The sequence below is a fragment of the Electrophorus electricus genome, chromosome 9 (genome assembly GCF_013358815.1).
Source record: "Electrophorus electricus isolate fEleEle1 chromosome 9, fEleEle1.pri, whole genome shotgun sequence".
NCBI lineage: Eukaryota > Metazoa > Chordata > Actinopteri > Gymnotiformes > Gymnotidae > Electrophorus > Electrophorus electricus.
Window position 1 is genome coordinate 6,145,001 of NC_049543.1, and position 16,221 is coordinate 6,161,221.

The window sequence follows — 16,221 nt, forward strand, 5'->3', positions numbered from 1 at the left end:
TCCCCCTCCTAGATTGGCTCTTCTGTCATTATTGGGACAAACTTTAGTTTTATAAGTGTATATCGCGCCCTAAGTGCAGTGTTGGGCGGGTGGAACTGTGAAATTTCATACTGTGATATCAGTGACCCACATTTTTCATTTCATTTTTATCATCAAAAACAAATAATTCTGATTTATTGTTACAGTAGTGTTAAAATACACTGATTAAATTTAAAAAGTATTTGCATGATGATTACGTGATAATTTTAATCTATGTAAAAATAGTGAGAAAAAAAATTCTGATTTTGTCCTATTAACAACTGTGAAGCACTAGAATGTTTAGTAAATTAGTACATAAAATGTACACTGAACATTTACATTGAAATCATTTTACTACAGGTACAAAAAAATGTTGTTTTTTTTTAAAAAAAGCCAACACTTTAGACCATCCTCTTGACGACTCTGAAGCTCTACCTCCCTTCACCATGGAAAACCAGCAGCGTTAGCAAACACGTTTCCTGCCTTGCCCCTCGGTGTGTTACTGTGGGGACCCTGCAGCAATGGGCAATATTTTACTTTAACTGTGACTTTAAAAAGTACATGGTTATTAGAATTATTGAAATTTCATCTCGGTGTCATTTAGTTTCATACTGTGGTATATCATTAAAAACCGGTAACTGTCTCATCGCTGTGATTGGCAGCTTTTCCAGGTCCATGAAATGTTTGTATTTCTTTGTGTATTTGTGACTGGCTGTGTCTGAAGCTGCAGCAGCTGGTCCAGTCTGGAGCAACCAGTGGCTCAGCCTGACTACCATGGGGGTTATAGCCTTGACTACCGTGGGGGTTATAGCCTTGACCACCGTGGGGGGTTATAGCCTTGACCACCGTGGGGGGGTTATAGCCTTGACCACCGTGGGGGGGTTATAGCCTTGACCACCGTGGGGGTTGTAGCCTTGACCACTGTGGGGGTTATGGCCTTGACCTCCGTGGGGGTTATGGCCTTGACCTCCGTGGGGGTTATGGCCTTGACCACCGTGGGGGTTATGGCCTTGACCACCGTGGGGGTTATAGCCTTGACCACCGTGGGGGTTATAGCCTTGACCTCCGTGGGGGTTACAGCCTTGACCACCGTGGGGGTTATAGCCTTGACCTCCGTGGGGGTTACAGCCTGACCACCGTGGGGGTTATAGCCTTGACCACCGTGGCAGTTACAGCCTTGACCACCGTGGCGGTTACAGCCTTGACTACTGTGAGGGTTATGGCCTGACAGTCATGTTTGTAACAGTCCAACTGCCACAGCACCCTAAAGCCCCCCCCCCCCCCCCAACACACAACAGCTGACAGAGGGGGAGGTGAAGACACACACTCACACAATCATGTGCTCATACTCTGACATCTTCACACAAATACACTTTAATTTCAAGCGCATAGATAACTTATTCATGGCCATTACATTCATCCAAGCTTAAATTTATGAATGCTCCTCAAACGTGAAAACACATTTCATTACAAACGCGCACACACACACACACATACTCACATGTATGTGCCAGAACACTCGCTCTTTCTTGCTCTCACACATGCAGCCACATTCTCTCTCTCTCTCTCTCTCTCTCTCTCTCTCTCCCTCCCTCCTTCCTTGTTCAGGGTCTCTTGGTGTATCACATTTTCAAGTTCTATTTTAGGGTGTTTTGGTGCGCTTTCATCATTTTTGCATTACATGGACCACACTGTAGCCATGACCAGCTGTGCTTCCTTGCTAATGCCCTCCTCCTCTGACCTGTTAGAATCGGTGTTCCAGACTGGGAAATAACCAGCCCCAAACACCTCTCCCACGCCCTGTCCCATCAGCCTGCACCACACAGCCCTGTAGCACCCTCTATACCGCCGCATGACGACATCCTGTGGTCTCTTAGCAACCAGCCCGCCTGCATGCATGTGTTACTGCTGGCGCACACTGCGCATGTACAGAACCCCCCCCCCACACACACACACGTCATGCAAAAGGAACATCACACAATTGTGTTTCCAGTATCCGTATCGATATATCTATCCACTCCTGCATAGATATACAGTAACTTGTACACGCTGTTGTCCATCTCCTTGTGTGGTTCCCCCCTGTGCTGAGTTTCATCACCTAAACCCTTTCTCCTCCTGTACCTGACACCATGAGGGATTCTCTTCTTTCATATGTCCTTTACCTGTTGTACTGTAGCTAGCGAAGCCTCCTTCTTCTGCACCCTTTTTAGCTCGGTGTGGGATCTCAGGCCAATCCGACGCTTGAACCCTAGAGCAGTCTCCTGTGAAGATGGAAGTGTTCCGATGCGTACGCGGAGCTGTGTATTAGACCAGAGATTAGAGAGGAACAGTGTTGATGGTCTCTGTAGACGCACTGCCTTGCCTCCCGGCCCCACTGGTGTGTAATGATAAGGACACAGCTTACACCTGTACTCTAGAACTAATCGCACTAATCAAGCTACTACATCTGCTCTTGAAATCAAAGGGATGAATCTCTAGGTGTTGTGGGATTTCATTAGCGCTCACTTTGGACTTTAGGTCTAGTGTTCTGTAGAAGGTCTGCAGGTACAGTGTAGACGGTCGCAACTTGGTAAAAGACAGTGGAAATTTAGATTTTAAATGGTTGGGGATTTTTGTTACTTTGTAAATGAAGGTCAATGGCAAAACAGCTGTCGGTTGTTACGCCATGATCTGTCTGCACTGTAGTATACCAGAGACCAAATTATTGTTTCTTCTGTAGAAACATTAGCCAGTCATTGCTGACACACCTTATAGTGTAGTGGGTGGTATGCTTTCTCAGTGGAACTGTGTGAGTTTTAGTAGTTTGGTTATGATGAAGCAATTGAATATTCAATGATATGCAGCTTATGCTGTTGCTAATGCCCCCCCCACTCCCCAGGCTTTCTGATTGGCTCACGTCAGGTCTGATTGGATTTATGCAGTGGGGGAAGATGCACACTAAAATGGGAATATGTCCATGATCCGTGATAAATGGCCACAGTGATCAGGTTTCAAGTGACGCCGTAATGGACATCTCAGAGTTCTCTAGTTTCAGCTTTTGGGCACTGAGGCAGGTTCTGCCATTGATGTTTGTTGCTATGACTCCCAGTGGGAGGCAAGAGCTTGCGTCTATAGAGATACCCCCCCCCCCACCCCCATCTTACTCCTCAGCCCCAAATTTACATTCCCCATCCCTGGCCTGTGCACGGGACTGTAGCTCTGCTCAGACTAATATGCACCCCCTGGTGTTTGCATGCAGTCATTGCATCCAGCAGATCCTGGAGGCGGTGCTTCACTGCCATCAAATGGGCGTGGTGCACCGAGATCTGAAGGTGAGTCACAGGTGTCATGTCGCTGTCTGCCGAGCTCTGTGTGTGTGTGTGTGTGTGTGTGTGTGTGTGTGTGTCTGTGTCTGTGCGTGTGCGTGTCTATGATTATAGAGGTGACAAAGTGATATCCGCTGTGGTGATGGAAGTAGAAATATAGCTGTCTCCGTGTGAATGGTGTAATTTGCTTTTGAAGATGCTAATAGTTTACGCACATCAGTTATGAGAAATCTTTTTTGTAGTTTGCATGGTCGCAGTGACACAGTGTCTGTCATTAATGTTCAAAGGCTCTTTCATGAGGGCTCAAGCGTGGTTTCTGAAAGGAATTCTTGGTGAATTTAACTCTAAAGCTAAAGTTTAATGTGCTTTCCTCGTCATGATGTCATCTGACCAATGCCACTTAAGCACCAAGTCCTTGCTTCAGTTGCATTCAAACTTTTCTACCTGCCCTTCATACCACAAACCTCTCTTCACTCAAATGAAAGTACAGTAAAGGAAGCAGAATCACAGGCCAGAGACCACACACACATTCGAGTTCACATCTTTGACGTCTGACCATTGCTGTGCTTCTGGGAAATGTAGTATTGTTTGTTTGTGTTTGTGCTTTGTTAGGGTTAGGATGAGTTGTATTTGGCTTGGCGTACAGCGACTGGGCCGTGATGTGACGTTGGCATTTCTGTCCGGTTTAGCTTCGCTGTATCCGGTAGAGTGATTGAGAGACGCGTGTGTTCACAGCAGAACGCAGTAAAGGAACTGTGTACCTGGGAGCGCAGAATCGGTGGCTGATTTCCGAACAGTGGGATCCTGTGCAGAGAGACCTGATTTGGGAAGATTAGATGTAGCCCCAACTGGTTTTGGCTGGCTTGTCTCTTCTGTTTGTATGTGGTATTTTGTGTTTGTGTTGTCTTGTTTTGCATGAGTTGGTCCCTTGTACATGTGTGAAGTGAATCTCTTGGTTTACTGGACATGCTGGGTGTGAAATATCCTCCCAGGAGGAAGGTGCATGGGCATGCACACATTCTATTAGCAATTACGAGATTTTGATTCCCACTGCAGTGAATGGAATCATTTTCTAACTCTGTATTAATCCTGGGCAGCAAGAACTCCAAAGAAAGTGTCAAAGAAGGGTCCGTGTCTATTAAACATTAAAAAGATTGATGTTTACACATATGAGACCCATAAACAACATGTAAAAGTTGAGGAATCCATGGGGCAGATTTAAAGCAGAGGTGGAACACACATGTGAAGCCCCCATGTAGTGTGATGTTTTGTAGAGGGCCGGGCTAGTCTCCTGGACGCTGGTCTCCTGGACGCAGGGCTTCTCCAGTTTCACACTGGGTTCCTGGGACAGAGGCTGCGGACTCTTCCTGTCTCAATGCAGCAGTAAAACGAACAGCAGCCTACAAAGAAATGAGAGACGCTCTGTCCCCGACGCGCTCTTTAGCGAGAGACGCTCTGTCCCCGACGCGCTTAAATGAGAGCGATGCGCTCTCACACACGTGTGCACTTCAGTGCACATACAAACAGAAACCAACAGACGTGTGCATGTGCGCACACACACACACACACACACACACACACACACACACACACACATGCTCATGCACTCCCCCACATGGAGAACGGTGTGTGCACACAGCAAAGCATGCTGAAAGATTAATAGATCTTTCAGAAGTAACCTCACTCAAGGCTGACTTAACTCACTCAAATAAACCCTGACTCAGACAGATTGTGTGCTTGTGTTTGTGTTTTTTATACGTGCAGCTGTTGTGTTTTTGTGTCAATGGTGTGTTTGTGTGTACGTCTGTGCCTTTTTGTACATGTAGGTGTGAAAGGAAATTGGAAAGTGGTGCAGGTCAGGGCAGAAGATGCAGAGTTCAGAGATGAGTGTGAGGGAGAGAGAAATTTTTCCAGACCCACTCACTCTCTGAAAGCTTCACTGTTCATCAAAATTCCTTCCACAATCCAGCGCTAAGGCTCAGATTAGCTCTGCAAGGCTCTGCAATGCTGGCAAGCCCAACCACTCAGCAGTAATATTGAACTTGGACTCTGATATGACCGTACTTGTGGTTTAAAATACTGCCTTTAAAATACAGTGGCAATGTTGAGCTCCTAGAGTGAGCACGGCGGCAGTGATGTCACCGATGGAATAATGACTCAGCAGGAGGCTGGGTTGTTAGGGCGTCCTTTATTTGTGAAGCTGCAAAGTGAAAGATTGTAAGAGGACACCGTGAAGTAAGATAGCAAGCATGTGAAACTTTGCAGAGTTCTGCTGTAATAAGGAGGAGTTTGTTCCCCTCACAGAATGGTGCAGGGGCCAGTATACCGTGGTAGAAAGAGAGATGCATCACAGTGAGACAAGCCCCTGCAATGCAGGAAAGAGACACAAACATCATGTTTAAACTGCAGTGTTGTCTTTTCAAAAGGGGCGGGGGGGCGGTGTGTGTGTGTGTGTGTGTGTGTGTGTTGTCAAAATGCAGACATTTGTTATGAGCTATGATTGCATTGTCAATTTTACAATTACATGCCTATGTGTGCTTTGTGTATGTGTAGTGTACTGGGGAGTCCCATGGGAGATAGCACAGTATTAGTATCCATCAGTGACAGAAACTAATAAGGCTAGCTAATCTGGGTCATCTGGGAAGAACACCACACACACACACGTTTCACTTCACATTTAGCAGAAAGAGTTTTAGAACCACAGTCTGCTAGAGGTGAGAGATTCAGTCTTGTCTTGATTTTCCCAAGAGGATGATACAATCACACCACTGTTGAACTTTAAAACGATCCTCTCTACCAACTGACATCAGTGCAGGCACAGGTGTGGGGCAGCCCAAAGCATAGATTAACATACCTGTCATGATTTTACATTAAAAGGTTTGGGGTAAGAACAATGCATGGCTTTATCTCACAAGCGTGTCTTTGCGTGTGTTCATGTGTTTTTCTAGCCAGCGAATATGGGAAAGATATTGTGTGCGACTGTGTGTGTGTGTGTGTGTGTGTGTTTTCCTGCATTACTCATATGTCTGCATAGCTCTCATCTGTTGGTGAGTGCATACGTCTGCATGCATATGTTAGTCTGCCTGACGGACAGTGTTCAGTGTCTGGCGATCTGTGAGCATGCATTTCTGCACATGCTGCAGGGGTGTGTGTGGCTATTTGTGGATGTACTAATGTCTCACCGATCTCCTCTGCATCCAGCCAGAGAACCTGCTCCTGGCCAGCAAGTGTAAGAATGCTGCAGTGAAGCTGGCAGATTTTGGCCTGGCTATCGAGGTGCAGGGAGACCAGCAAGCATGGTTCGGTACGTCCCAGCGGTCCTGCCTCTGGAAACTTTTTATCTGGAGAGCATGTTTACTATCACTAGGAAATGTGGTAAATGAAGAGGCCCACAGAGGTTTCTGTTCAATCTGCAGTAATGTTGTTTTGAGCTTTCCGAGTGACGCCGTTTCTCAGTAAAAGCCATTCAGGTGCCGTAAAGGGCCCATAAGCAGATGGTTCCTGATAGCTTCTGCTGAGTTTAGCCACTGAAGGAGTTCAAAGGAGTCCAAAGGAGCCTTTCTTTAATCCCCATCCTCCATTCAGACCTAAAGCTCCTCCTTGAGCTTAAGCCTCTATGAGCTGCCACTGCATGCACAAAATACCTGACAGTCATGGAAGATGGCCTCCTTGTAGAGGAGCTATTGGTTGATTGGTTAATAAAGTTTGAGTTAAAATTTGCAGTTGCTGATTACAGAACCCAACACATTTCCCACTTCAAAGCATCTATTTTAGTGATGGCTTTCAGGAGGTAAGGACAGTTCAGCCAAAACCTTCTTAAATATAAATAGCATAGGTGGGGTTTGAAATTTAGTCATTGTGGTTTCTAATTTCTGCAAAGCATCATTGCAGGTAGGTTTGTTAGGTCCTGTTGCAGTTATTCTTGTATTTCAAATAAGAGGTTTCAAAAGTTTAAATTACCTTCAATGATACCGTAACACTTTTGTGATTGATTAATATATCTGTGTGTGTGTGTAATGCAGGATTTGCAGGGACACCAGGATATCTGTCCCCCGAAGTGCTGAGGAAGGAGGCATATGGAAAACCTGTGGACATCTGGGCCTGTGGTAAACACACACATGCGTGCACACACAAGCACAATCTTTTTCTCTCTGTTTCAAGACCGACTCATGGAAATGTCAAAAGTGAACACACAAACGTGATAAACTCAGGTCTGTGTGTGTGTGTGTGTGTCAGGTGTGATCCTCTACATTTTGCTGGTTGGCTATCCTCCGTTTTGGGATGAAGACCAACACAAACTCTACCAGCAGATTAAAGCTGGAGCTTATGATGTGAGTTCTGCTCTTCCTCTCTCTCCTTCCTTCCATCCCCTTCTTGATTCTCTAACTGTGTCTCTGTCCTTTATTTACACCTGAGAGAGAGAGAGAGAAAGTGTTCTGCCTCTCAAATGTTTTATACCTACTTCCTCACAGTTCCTATAACAACCCAGGGCATGTCTTCTCTGGTCTCAGACGTTTCTGTTGTTCTTATGTATTGCATTTACAGCTAAAGTGACAATTAAATTGACTGTAGATGTTGTAAGACAGGACTTTCACTGTAAAGTTGGTCATTAACATTGGTGAGCCCTTAGACAGAGTGCTGTCATGTGCTCTCCGGCCCTGGGTAGGGTAGTATTGCTTATGTCAGGGGAACTGTCCGAGGTGGCATGAGGTGTTGAAACTGGCTTGGTGTTTTTCTGTCTGGTTGCTGATTAATTGGAGAGAGTATTAGGGCACTATAAGGTTTGTTTAAGCTTTTTAAGCTCTAAATGAACAAACCCTATATTTTTTTTTTGTTCTGCCAATAAGCTCAACTGTTTGCAAACAGTCAGAAAAATTCCTGACTGTATAGACGCTCGCCGAAGGAAAGCAAAGGGCTATTTGACTCTCCCAGGAGAAGAAGGTTCGGCTTGGCCTGCTGTGTGCTGTAGTCCTTTATACTTTCTCTGATGTTTTGTGGTAGTTTCCGTCGCCCGAGTGGGACACAGTCACCCCGGAAGCCAAAAACCTGATCAACCAGATGCTGACCATCAATCCAGCCAAGAGAATCACGGCTCAGGAGGCTCTTAAACACCCGTGGGTCTGCGTAAGTACACACACTCACACACACAAACACACTCACAGGATACCCAGCTCCCACACAACACTTATAAGCTTGTGCAAAGTCACGTAAACCTCTAATGCCCCCCCATATCCACCACCCTTGTTTTCGCCATAGCAACGCTCCACAGTGGCTTCGATGATGCACAGACAAGAGACAGTGGAGTGCCTGAAGAAGTTCAATGCCCGGAGGAAACTCAAGGTGTGTGACACCCACACGCACGCAGCCATTCAGTGTTGTACAGTGCTCTGTGAATATGTAGCTCGGCGTTGGCGCTTCCGTGCTGAGCCCCGCTCTCTCCGTCTGCTTGTAGGGAGCTATCCTCACCACCATGCTGGTGTCGCGAAACTTCTCAGGTAAGTTGCTCACACCTTACAGCACTGGCAGTTTTAGACCTCTGACCCTCAACCTGGATTCATCGGGCTGGGTTTGCCTCACCCAAACGTGTTCCTGAGTTTTTGTTTTTGACCTGTCCGTCATTAATGCTTTTTCAAGGGCCCTTTGTTGCACCTTACGTTGTGTGTTACTGTGACACCCCAAAAATGTGTGCGCGCGCGCGCATCTTTTACTACCATTTTGTGAAATGTGTCGGTGACACAGTTTTACAGTTTCCTGTGTGTGTGAGAAGTTATGATGCAATGTCTGTTGGCTGGATGATCGATATTCTGTTGGCTGGATGATCGATATATTTAAAATGAGCGTCTGATGTGCAGCTTTGGCACGTAGCTGGCGGGTGATCATTTTACCGTGGTCCTCTTACAGAAACAGTTTTAAAACTTCTTTTCTATTATATTCTTATACTAATAAACAATTCTCTCCTCCCTGTGCCCTCTCTCGCTCTCTCTCTCTCTCTCTCTCTCTCGCTCTCTCTCTCTCATTTTCTCTGCCCTACCTCTCTCCCTGTTTCCCCTCGTGTGTGTGTGTGCGCGTGTGTCAGTGGGTAGCAGGCAGACCACGGCTCCGGCCTCGGTCACTGCCGCTGTCGTTGCCGCGGCAGCAGGCACTACAGCAGGGCTGGTGGAACAAGGTAGCAGCGCCCCCTCTGGGAGGGGAGGGGGGCTCTGTCTGTCTCTCTTTCCCCTCTCTTTCGCCTCTTGTTCCTCTGCCTGGCCTTTAGCCTCTTCCCTCCTCTTCCATCCCTTTACCCGACCTCCTCGCCCTCCGGTTGCCTTACGCCACTCTCTGCTTTACTCCCCCTCCTCGCATTTCTCCCGCATTTCGTCCCCTCTTACACCCCCCCCCCACACACACACACCCACACCCACACACACCCACACCCACACACACCCACACCCACACACACGCACCCACACCCCCACACACACACACCCACACCCACACACGCACCCCCACACCCACACACACCCACACCCACACACACGCACCCACACACCCACACCCCCACACACACACCCACACCCACACACACACACACCCACCCACACACACACCCACACCCACACACACACCCACACACACGCACCCACACACCCACACACACACAACCACACACACACACACACACACACACACCCACACCCACACACACACACACACTCTGCATGGGGCTAAATGCATGTACCACTCACAGCGGCTCACCTGGCTCTCCCTCTCCTTCCTGTCCTTCGCCCTGGTCATCTCAGTCCCGTCTCTTTGCGTATCGGCGCCACCTCCGCTGCCTCCATACCAAACAGCTGATTGGTCACATTGGCTGTCAGTTTTAGTTGTCATTGCTGTGTTATTCTCCGTCTTCCTTTGTTATTCCCTGCAGCACGTACGTGCTGCACAACACACTCGCATGTTTCTCCTCTTCACTCGTTTCTTTCTCACACATCTTATTGGTGTGTCTCATTCAGGTCTCATTCTCCATTCATTGAATTCCACAAATGATTTTCTTTTACTCGTTTGTTTTGTCCTCTCAAGTGAGCCTATCACCTGTTTCCGTCTCATAATCGTCCCTCTTCTCACGTTTGGTCCTGCTCTTCCTCTTCCTCTTTCCTGTCCCTCTGTATGGGTATGAGACTGTGAAGTTCACCCTAAAAGTGGGAATGGAACAGGCTGCCTGCTGCTGTACTGAATGCTGCATGGGCAACTGAACTAACGCATGTTCACTAACAGTTCGGGGGTGTATTCCACTGCATGGTGGAGTTTCAATATGACTGAGTTCAGTATGGGGCTATGGTTATAATATGCTTTTTGACATATGGCATCATTTCCATATGTAAATGATTTATAAGAAAAATGCCTGAGCATGTTTCGGGGTAAAACTCAGACGCTGTTTATGCAATGCATCAGAGCTCCAATTTCGCCAAGTCGTGTCATTTTCGATTGATTACAAAGAAAAGTCCCTAGTCTTACGAGTTCCACAGTGATGTTTGGAACAGGCCTGCTGAGAGTGAGAGGGAGCCTAACTGCGGCTGCCACGTCGAGCAAAGGCATCCCTACCAGTTCAACTATTCCAACGTTCATCATTCTGAGACGTTAAAATCCGTTGTGGGTTAAGTGGACTGGACAGCCCTCGTCCCAGGAAGGGAGAAGAGTGCCGAGCCATTACGGAAAATGTTTGTGGGCGCTCCCGACCAATCCGTGTCCCTGCCCACCTCTCCTCAAGTCCCTCCCAAGTGCCACTCCCTCGTGCTCACCATGGCCAATTGAAAACAGGAGCCACACCTGGATTCTGAAAAACACTCTTACATCCTCATGTACACCATTTGTTTTTGGGTTTTTTTTTTTTGCGGTTTACACGAGGAGTAGTTGTGGTTAGGAATGTATTTATTTACTTGTTTAGCTTACATACTTACTTACGCAGTCTGCTTTTTTTTTTAGTCAGTTAGCAAACTAAGCTTAATATCCATCTTTAAAATGCCGTCACGGGGGGGTCCTTTATGGAATGTAGCACAAGACTGAGGAGCAGAACTCATTACGACTGAATGTTCTGACCTCTGCTGTCCTCCTCTCTTCCTCTCTCCTCATCTCTTCTCTTGTTCTTGCTCTCTGTCTGCATGCCAAGGTAAGAATCTCCAGCCTCTCTCTTCCTCCGCTCTCTCCCTTTAGAGCGCAAGTTCTGTTTTCTCAACAGGCGTCACTGGTCTATTTCTCACACGGGGCTCAAGTACGGTACCAGAGCTGTGTTGTCCGTAGGTCATGACCCTGCCCCGGCCTCAGTGTCAAGAAACACAGCACCAGATCTATGCGTAATAAGAGGCCCAGTCGACGGGCCTGACGTGTTTCCTTTTCAGCGCATTGGCTCGACCCCACTCCATTTCACGTGATGTAAAACTTGCATGCTACCTGCAAATATGCGTATTCGTTGGATCACTGGATCACGGCGCTAAAGTCCAGCCGGTGCCAGCCTGGCCTTATCTGAGATGACGCATCCCCACTTTCCTCTTCTGCCGTCTGGGTTTTCCGCTTAAGTGATCTGGGAGAATGTGATCCGGGGAGCCGTAACCTTAAGCCGCAAGGAGAAGGTCGAGTTCTTTTGCCCTCCCCTCCGGTCTGCTCTGTCAGCTGTGGGATTAGTTAAAGCACCATCATGAGCAGGCTCAGTGCATGATGTACAGTCACTCTTCTGTGGGCGAGAAGGGTCAAAGGGCATGGACCTCTCTTTATTTTTGTTGCCACAAGATAACCTTTTCCCAAGAAGGACAGCATTTTGATATTTTTAGCTTTTAAAAATAAAATAAAATAATAACCTGGAATCAGGATTTTTTTGGGGGGGGGGTTGTTTTTTAAGTTTCCCGTGTTCGAATTGGCCCAGAGGATAAAAGGTTGTCTTATGACAGCAGTGAGTTTTCATGTGCCTGTTGATGTTTCAGGGGGAAAAAAACCTCTTTTCTAATTTACAAAAAACAGACGACCTTCTGCTAAACTGAGTGGCAGACGCTATTTGGAGAGATGCACTTCCCCACAGTCTCTTTAAGGAAACGCGGTGTGAACGTTTTAGGGCTCGCTGTTGTTTTTATATTTTTAATTAAGATCTACAAGTTTAATACCTGATCAGATTCAATTTACAAGTTGACAATCTGAATCCAGATTTTCCCAGGGTACTTTGGTTGAACTCCTCTAACCCCATAATATTCAAGCACTGCAGTATCTCTCAGTGGAGGGCTTGTTTGAGTCTAACACCATGATGCTTTGTCTGAGGATCATTGTAAATGGGGAAACTGAATATGTTTCTGCCATTGTCTTTGTCTTTGAAATATTTACATATATACATTTACATATATACATAAGTTAATTTGCTAATCCAGACTCTGTTAAACATGTGTATGTCTGTCTCACTGTCTTGCCGTCTCTCTCTCTCTCTCTCTCTCTCTCTCTCTCTCTCTCTCTCTCTCTCTCATGTTTCCTACTGCAGCAGCCAAGAGTTTACTGAACAAGAAGGCAGATGTCAAGGTAAGGTGATCTCCTGACCTCTGCCCTTCGTTCTTCTAAGTGTCCGACTTATGACCATTACTTGTCAGTCTCTTGTTTGCGTTTCTCCTTCTCTGTCTCTCTCTGATTGCATCTATGCTGCTCATTCCACCAGCCATGTACATCATCCTGTCTGGTGTGCCCTGAGTTTGGACGTCTGAGCTCATATTCCGTGTGTTCCCATATTCCCTGCATTCGCATGTATTTCTGTGTGTGTGTGTGTGTGTGTGTGTGTGTGTGTGTGTGTGTGTGTGTGTCTTTGAGCGCTTGTGAGTACACCTCTGCCTGCGTGTGCGTTTGAGATTGATGGTGTGAACTTTCCCCTCCAGCATTCGGAGTTTGGAGAAACGGGAGTGGGCGTCTCCCTCGGCACTTCCTTGGCCTTCTCCCCACACTTTTGCAACTTGCCTGCTTCTCTGTGATCTTCCCACCAGGAAACAAATGTCGCTTTCTTCCCTTGTAGGTTTATCTATAGTGTCAGGAGTTGGGGTGATGCACGATAAACAACACAGCAAGGGGCCTTAACTTGTACGCATTCTTTTAAGCGTTCTAGGTTGCTACATGTTGAAGGGAAATGAAGGTGCAGTATTGTAAAGTGGTACCAAATAGGGATATGGGCTTCATCCGGTCTCTAGGAGAGCGATAGCCCCTGAAAGAGGAGAAGAACCGGATTGGAAGACTTATTTCCGTCTGCGTGAGAATGTGTGAGTGTGTGACGCGCGCGCGCGCGTGTGTGTGAGAGAGAGAGAGAGAGAGAGTGTGTGGGTGGGTGGGTGGGTGCGCGCACTCGCGTGTGGGAGGTGTCAGGCGGCATAAAATGGAAGCGCAGCGGTGATGTCATTGAGGAAGCATTGAAATATTTTAGGAGAGTCAAATACTATGTACAGATTCATTGCATTAAAATTTTATGAGCTGCCAAGAGTGAAACACTGCAAGCAGGTGGAGATCCTCATGTTCTTTAAAACACCCCCCCCCCCCCCCCCCCCCCCACACACACACACACGAGTACACACTCCTGCAGTTTTCCTTTCAGTTGCCCATAATCATTTGGGTGCCTAGCTATTGACCTTTCCTTCCACTTCCACGACCAACACCTGCTACACGCATGTAGCTTGTTTTTACTCAAGCACTGCCCTCGTGTGTGTGCGTGCCCGCGCCCGCGCCCCAGCAGAGAAGAGCTAGCTCAGTTGGGAATGTGACTCTAGTTCCAGGAATAGCTGCGTGTCTGAACCCTGGAAACTCTGTGACAGAAATAGCATCACTGTGCTCCTCTCATCGCCTAGCAACAGGCTCCCCCATGTCCTTCATTAGCCATTTTAAACCATGTCTCACTGTCTCGCTGTCTCTCTCTCTCTCTTCCTCTCTGTCATTCTTGCTGTATATCTGTCTTTGTCTCTTGCTGTCTGTCACGGTCTCTCACGCTCTATCTCACTGTGTATGTGTCTGTTTCATGCTGTCCCTCTCTTGTGTCTCTGTCCATTTCTGTCTCACTCTCCCATTCTTTCACTCAACTTCCATCTTTTTCTTTTTTTTGCTTGTTGATGTTCCTGTTGCTTTGTATTCCCACACCTGCTGACAAGGGGACCGGACGCCATCGCTGCATATCTGGACACGGTTGCAGCGTCAGCATAGCGCTGCTGTATGTAGCACTGAACTGGGGCGGTTAGAGCGGGCACAGTGACCACACTCTGATCACAATGGGCCCAGCAATGACAGTGGCCATGACTATCTACTATCTATGACCACAGAACTGCAGGTTCATGTCGCTTCATGGCACCCCAAGTAAATTAATTAAGACAGGCTGGTACCACTGTTTAAGTGTATACTCAGATAAAAACAGATATTTCTTTCCAACTCTGCTGTAAACAAAACAGCAGGGCGGGTCGGAGAGACCTGATTTCTCCTGCCCCTGACGATTAGGAGATTAGGATTTCATATCAGCTTTCTGCAGTCTGTTCTTCTTCTCCTTGTCCTCCTGAGAAGCTCTCCACCCTTCAGCCTGCTGCACCCTGTAGTGGGGGCCTGAGTCCTCAGTCTCCCGTGTGAACATTCCCGTTGCCTTGCGCTCCTGTTCCCACATTTTCCTGCTTCTAGCCAGGGGTTTTTCAGGTGCATCACACATCCTCCCCATGTAGTGTCCTGTTCCTCAATCAGCGCTGGACATGTTGTCAGTTGTTTGTATTAGACATGTTGGCCAAATGCCAGCTAGTAAGTGGGATTTTTTTTGTTGGTTTGTTTGTTGTTGGGTTTTGTGTTTTTTTTGAGGGACAATTCACCACTCACTCTTTCTCCCTCTCCCCATCCTTCCAGAAGAGGAAGTCAAGCTCCACAGTTCAGTACATGGTGAGAACATCCCTCCATCCAGGCTCCTTCATCCTTTTTTTGTCTTTCTTTCTCTTCCTCTCCGCAGTGCAGATTCCAGCCTGCCACCAGTGCCTGCATAGAACTGCTCTCTCCCCCCCTTTCCTCTCTCTCTCTCTCTCTCTCTCTCTCTCTCTCTCTCTCTCTCTCTCTCTCTCTCTCTCTCTCTCTGCAGTGTTCTGTGGCTGGACAAATGATGTCACATGCACAGCGCTTTGTCCTGTCGCCTGCTCCCTTAAGCTCAGCCGAAGTTTGTTTGCTGAACCCTTTTACTTGGCTGTGTAGATGGTGTCGTTTTTTTCTCCAGTCCAGTGTGCGAACAAACCAGGCTGCTCTGTCTTTCTGTAGAGGGGCTGTAGCGAGACTCCTTTCTCAGCTGAGCATTTAAGCTTCGCTTGATCTGCCCCTGCTCTCCTTTCCCTTTAAACAGAGTAAATTAAGTGAAGTAGCAGCACCTTTACACCGCTTGAGACCTTCCGCAACAAATGTGTTTTGATGCTCTTGACCCCCATATTAGCACTGTTGAGCTATATATTTGAAAATGTGTGTGAACAAGTGTTAGTTTGTGTGTGTGTCTGTGTGAGAGAGAGAGAGAGACTGGTTTCTAACTTGAAGGAAATGGTTGTATGTAGCGAGATGTGTAAAGCTGGATCTGTGCCCATGTGGTTGTCATGTTACGGTGCTGTCGTGATGCTGTAGCCACAGCGTGATGGTGGTGTAAGGTTGTAGTGATGATGATGATGATGATGATGATGATGATGTAATGGTCTTGTGATGGTCTTATGAGTACATCATCCCGTTTCCTCTGTGTCTGCCCCGCTTCACACCCGTGTTTGTGCAGGCAGTGTGTCTCATTCCACCTGCCCTGTCTACCATCTCTCTGTCTGCCATTCCGCTCAAAGCCTGTGTGTGCTGGACCTGTCTGTCTGCACCATCTGTCTGCGCTGTCTGTCTGCACGTCATAAGCTCCACTCAGTGACTG

At 47.2% G+C, this 16,221-nt stretch overlaps 1 protein-coding gene across 35 annotated transcripts in view; it reads left to right on the forward strand.

Annotated features, from left to right (window-relative positions):
* camk2b1 (calcium/calmodulin-dependent protein kinase (CaM kinase) II beta 1) overlaps nucleotides 1-16,221 on the forward strand; it is a 53,550-nt gene that overhangs the window by 22,484 nt on the left and 14,845 nt on the right. For 6 of the 35 annotated variants that reach the window (XM_035529572.1, XM_035529580.1, XM_035529588.1 and 3 more), the window contains exons 7-15: nucleotides 6,525-6,627; nucleotides 7,346-7,429; nucleotides 7,560-7,654; nucleotides 8,325-8,447; nucleotides 8,580-8,663; nucleotides 8,776-8,818; nucleotides 9,400-9,489; nucleotides 12,823-12,860; nucleotides 15,189-15,221. In XM_035529572.1, the coding sequence (XP_035385465.1) occupies nucleotides 6,525-6,627; nucleotides 7,346-7,429; nucleotides 7,560-7,654; nucleotides 8,325-8,447; nucleotides 8,580-8,663; nucleotides 8,776-8,818; nucleotides 9,400-9,489; nucleotides 12,823-12,860; nucleotides 15,189-15,221 (693 nt within the window). Of the gene's footprint in view, nucleotides 1-3,256; nucleotides 3,330-6,524; nucleotides 6,628-7,345; nucleotides 7,430-7,559; nucleotides 7,655-8,324; nucleotides 8,448-8,579; nucleotides 8,664-8,775; nucleotides 8,819-9,399; nucleotides 9,490-12,822; nucleotides 12,861-15,188; nucleotides 15,222-16,221 lie in introns of all 35 variants that reach the window. The other 29 variants (XM_035529584.1, XM_035529576.1, XM_035529590.1 and 26 more) reach the window with 11 other exon arrangements.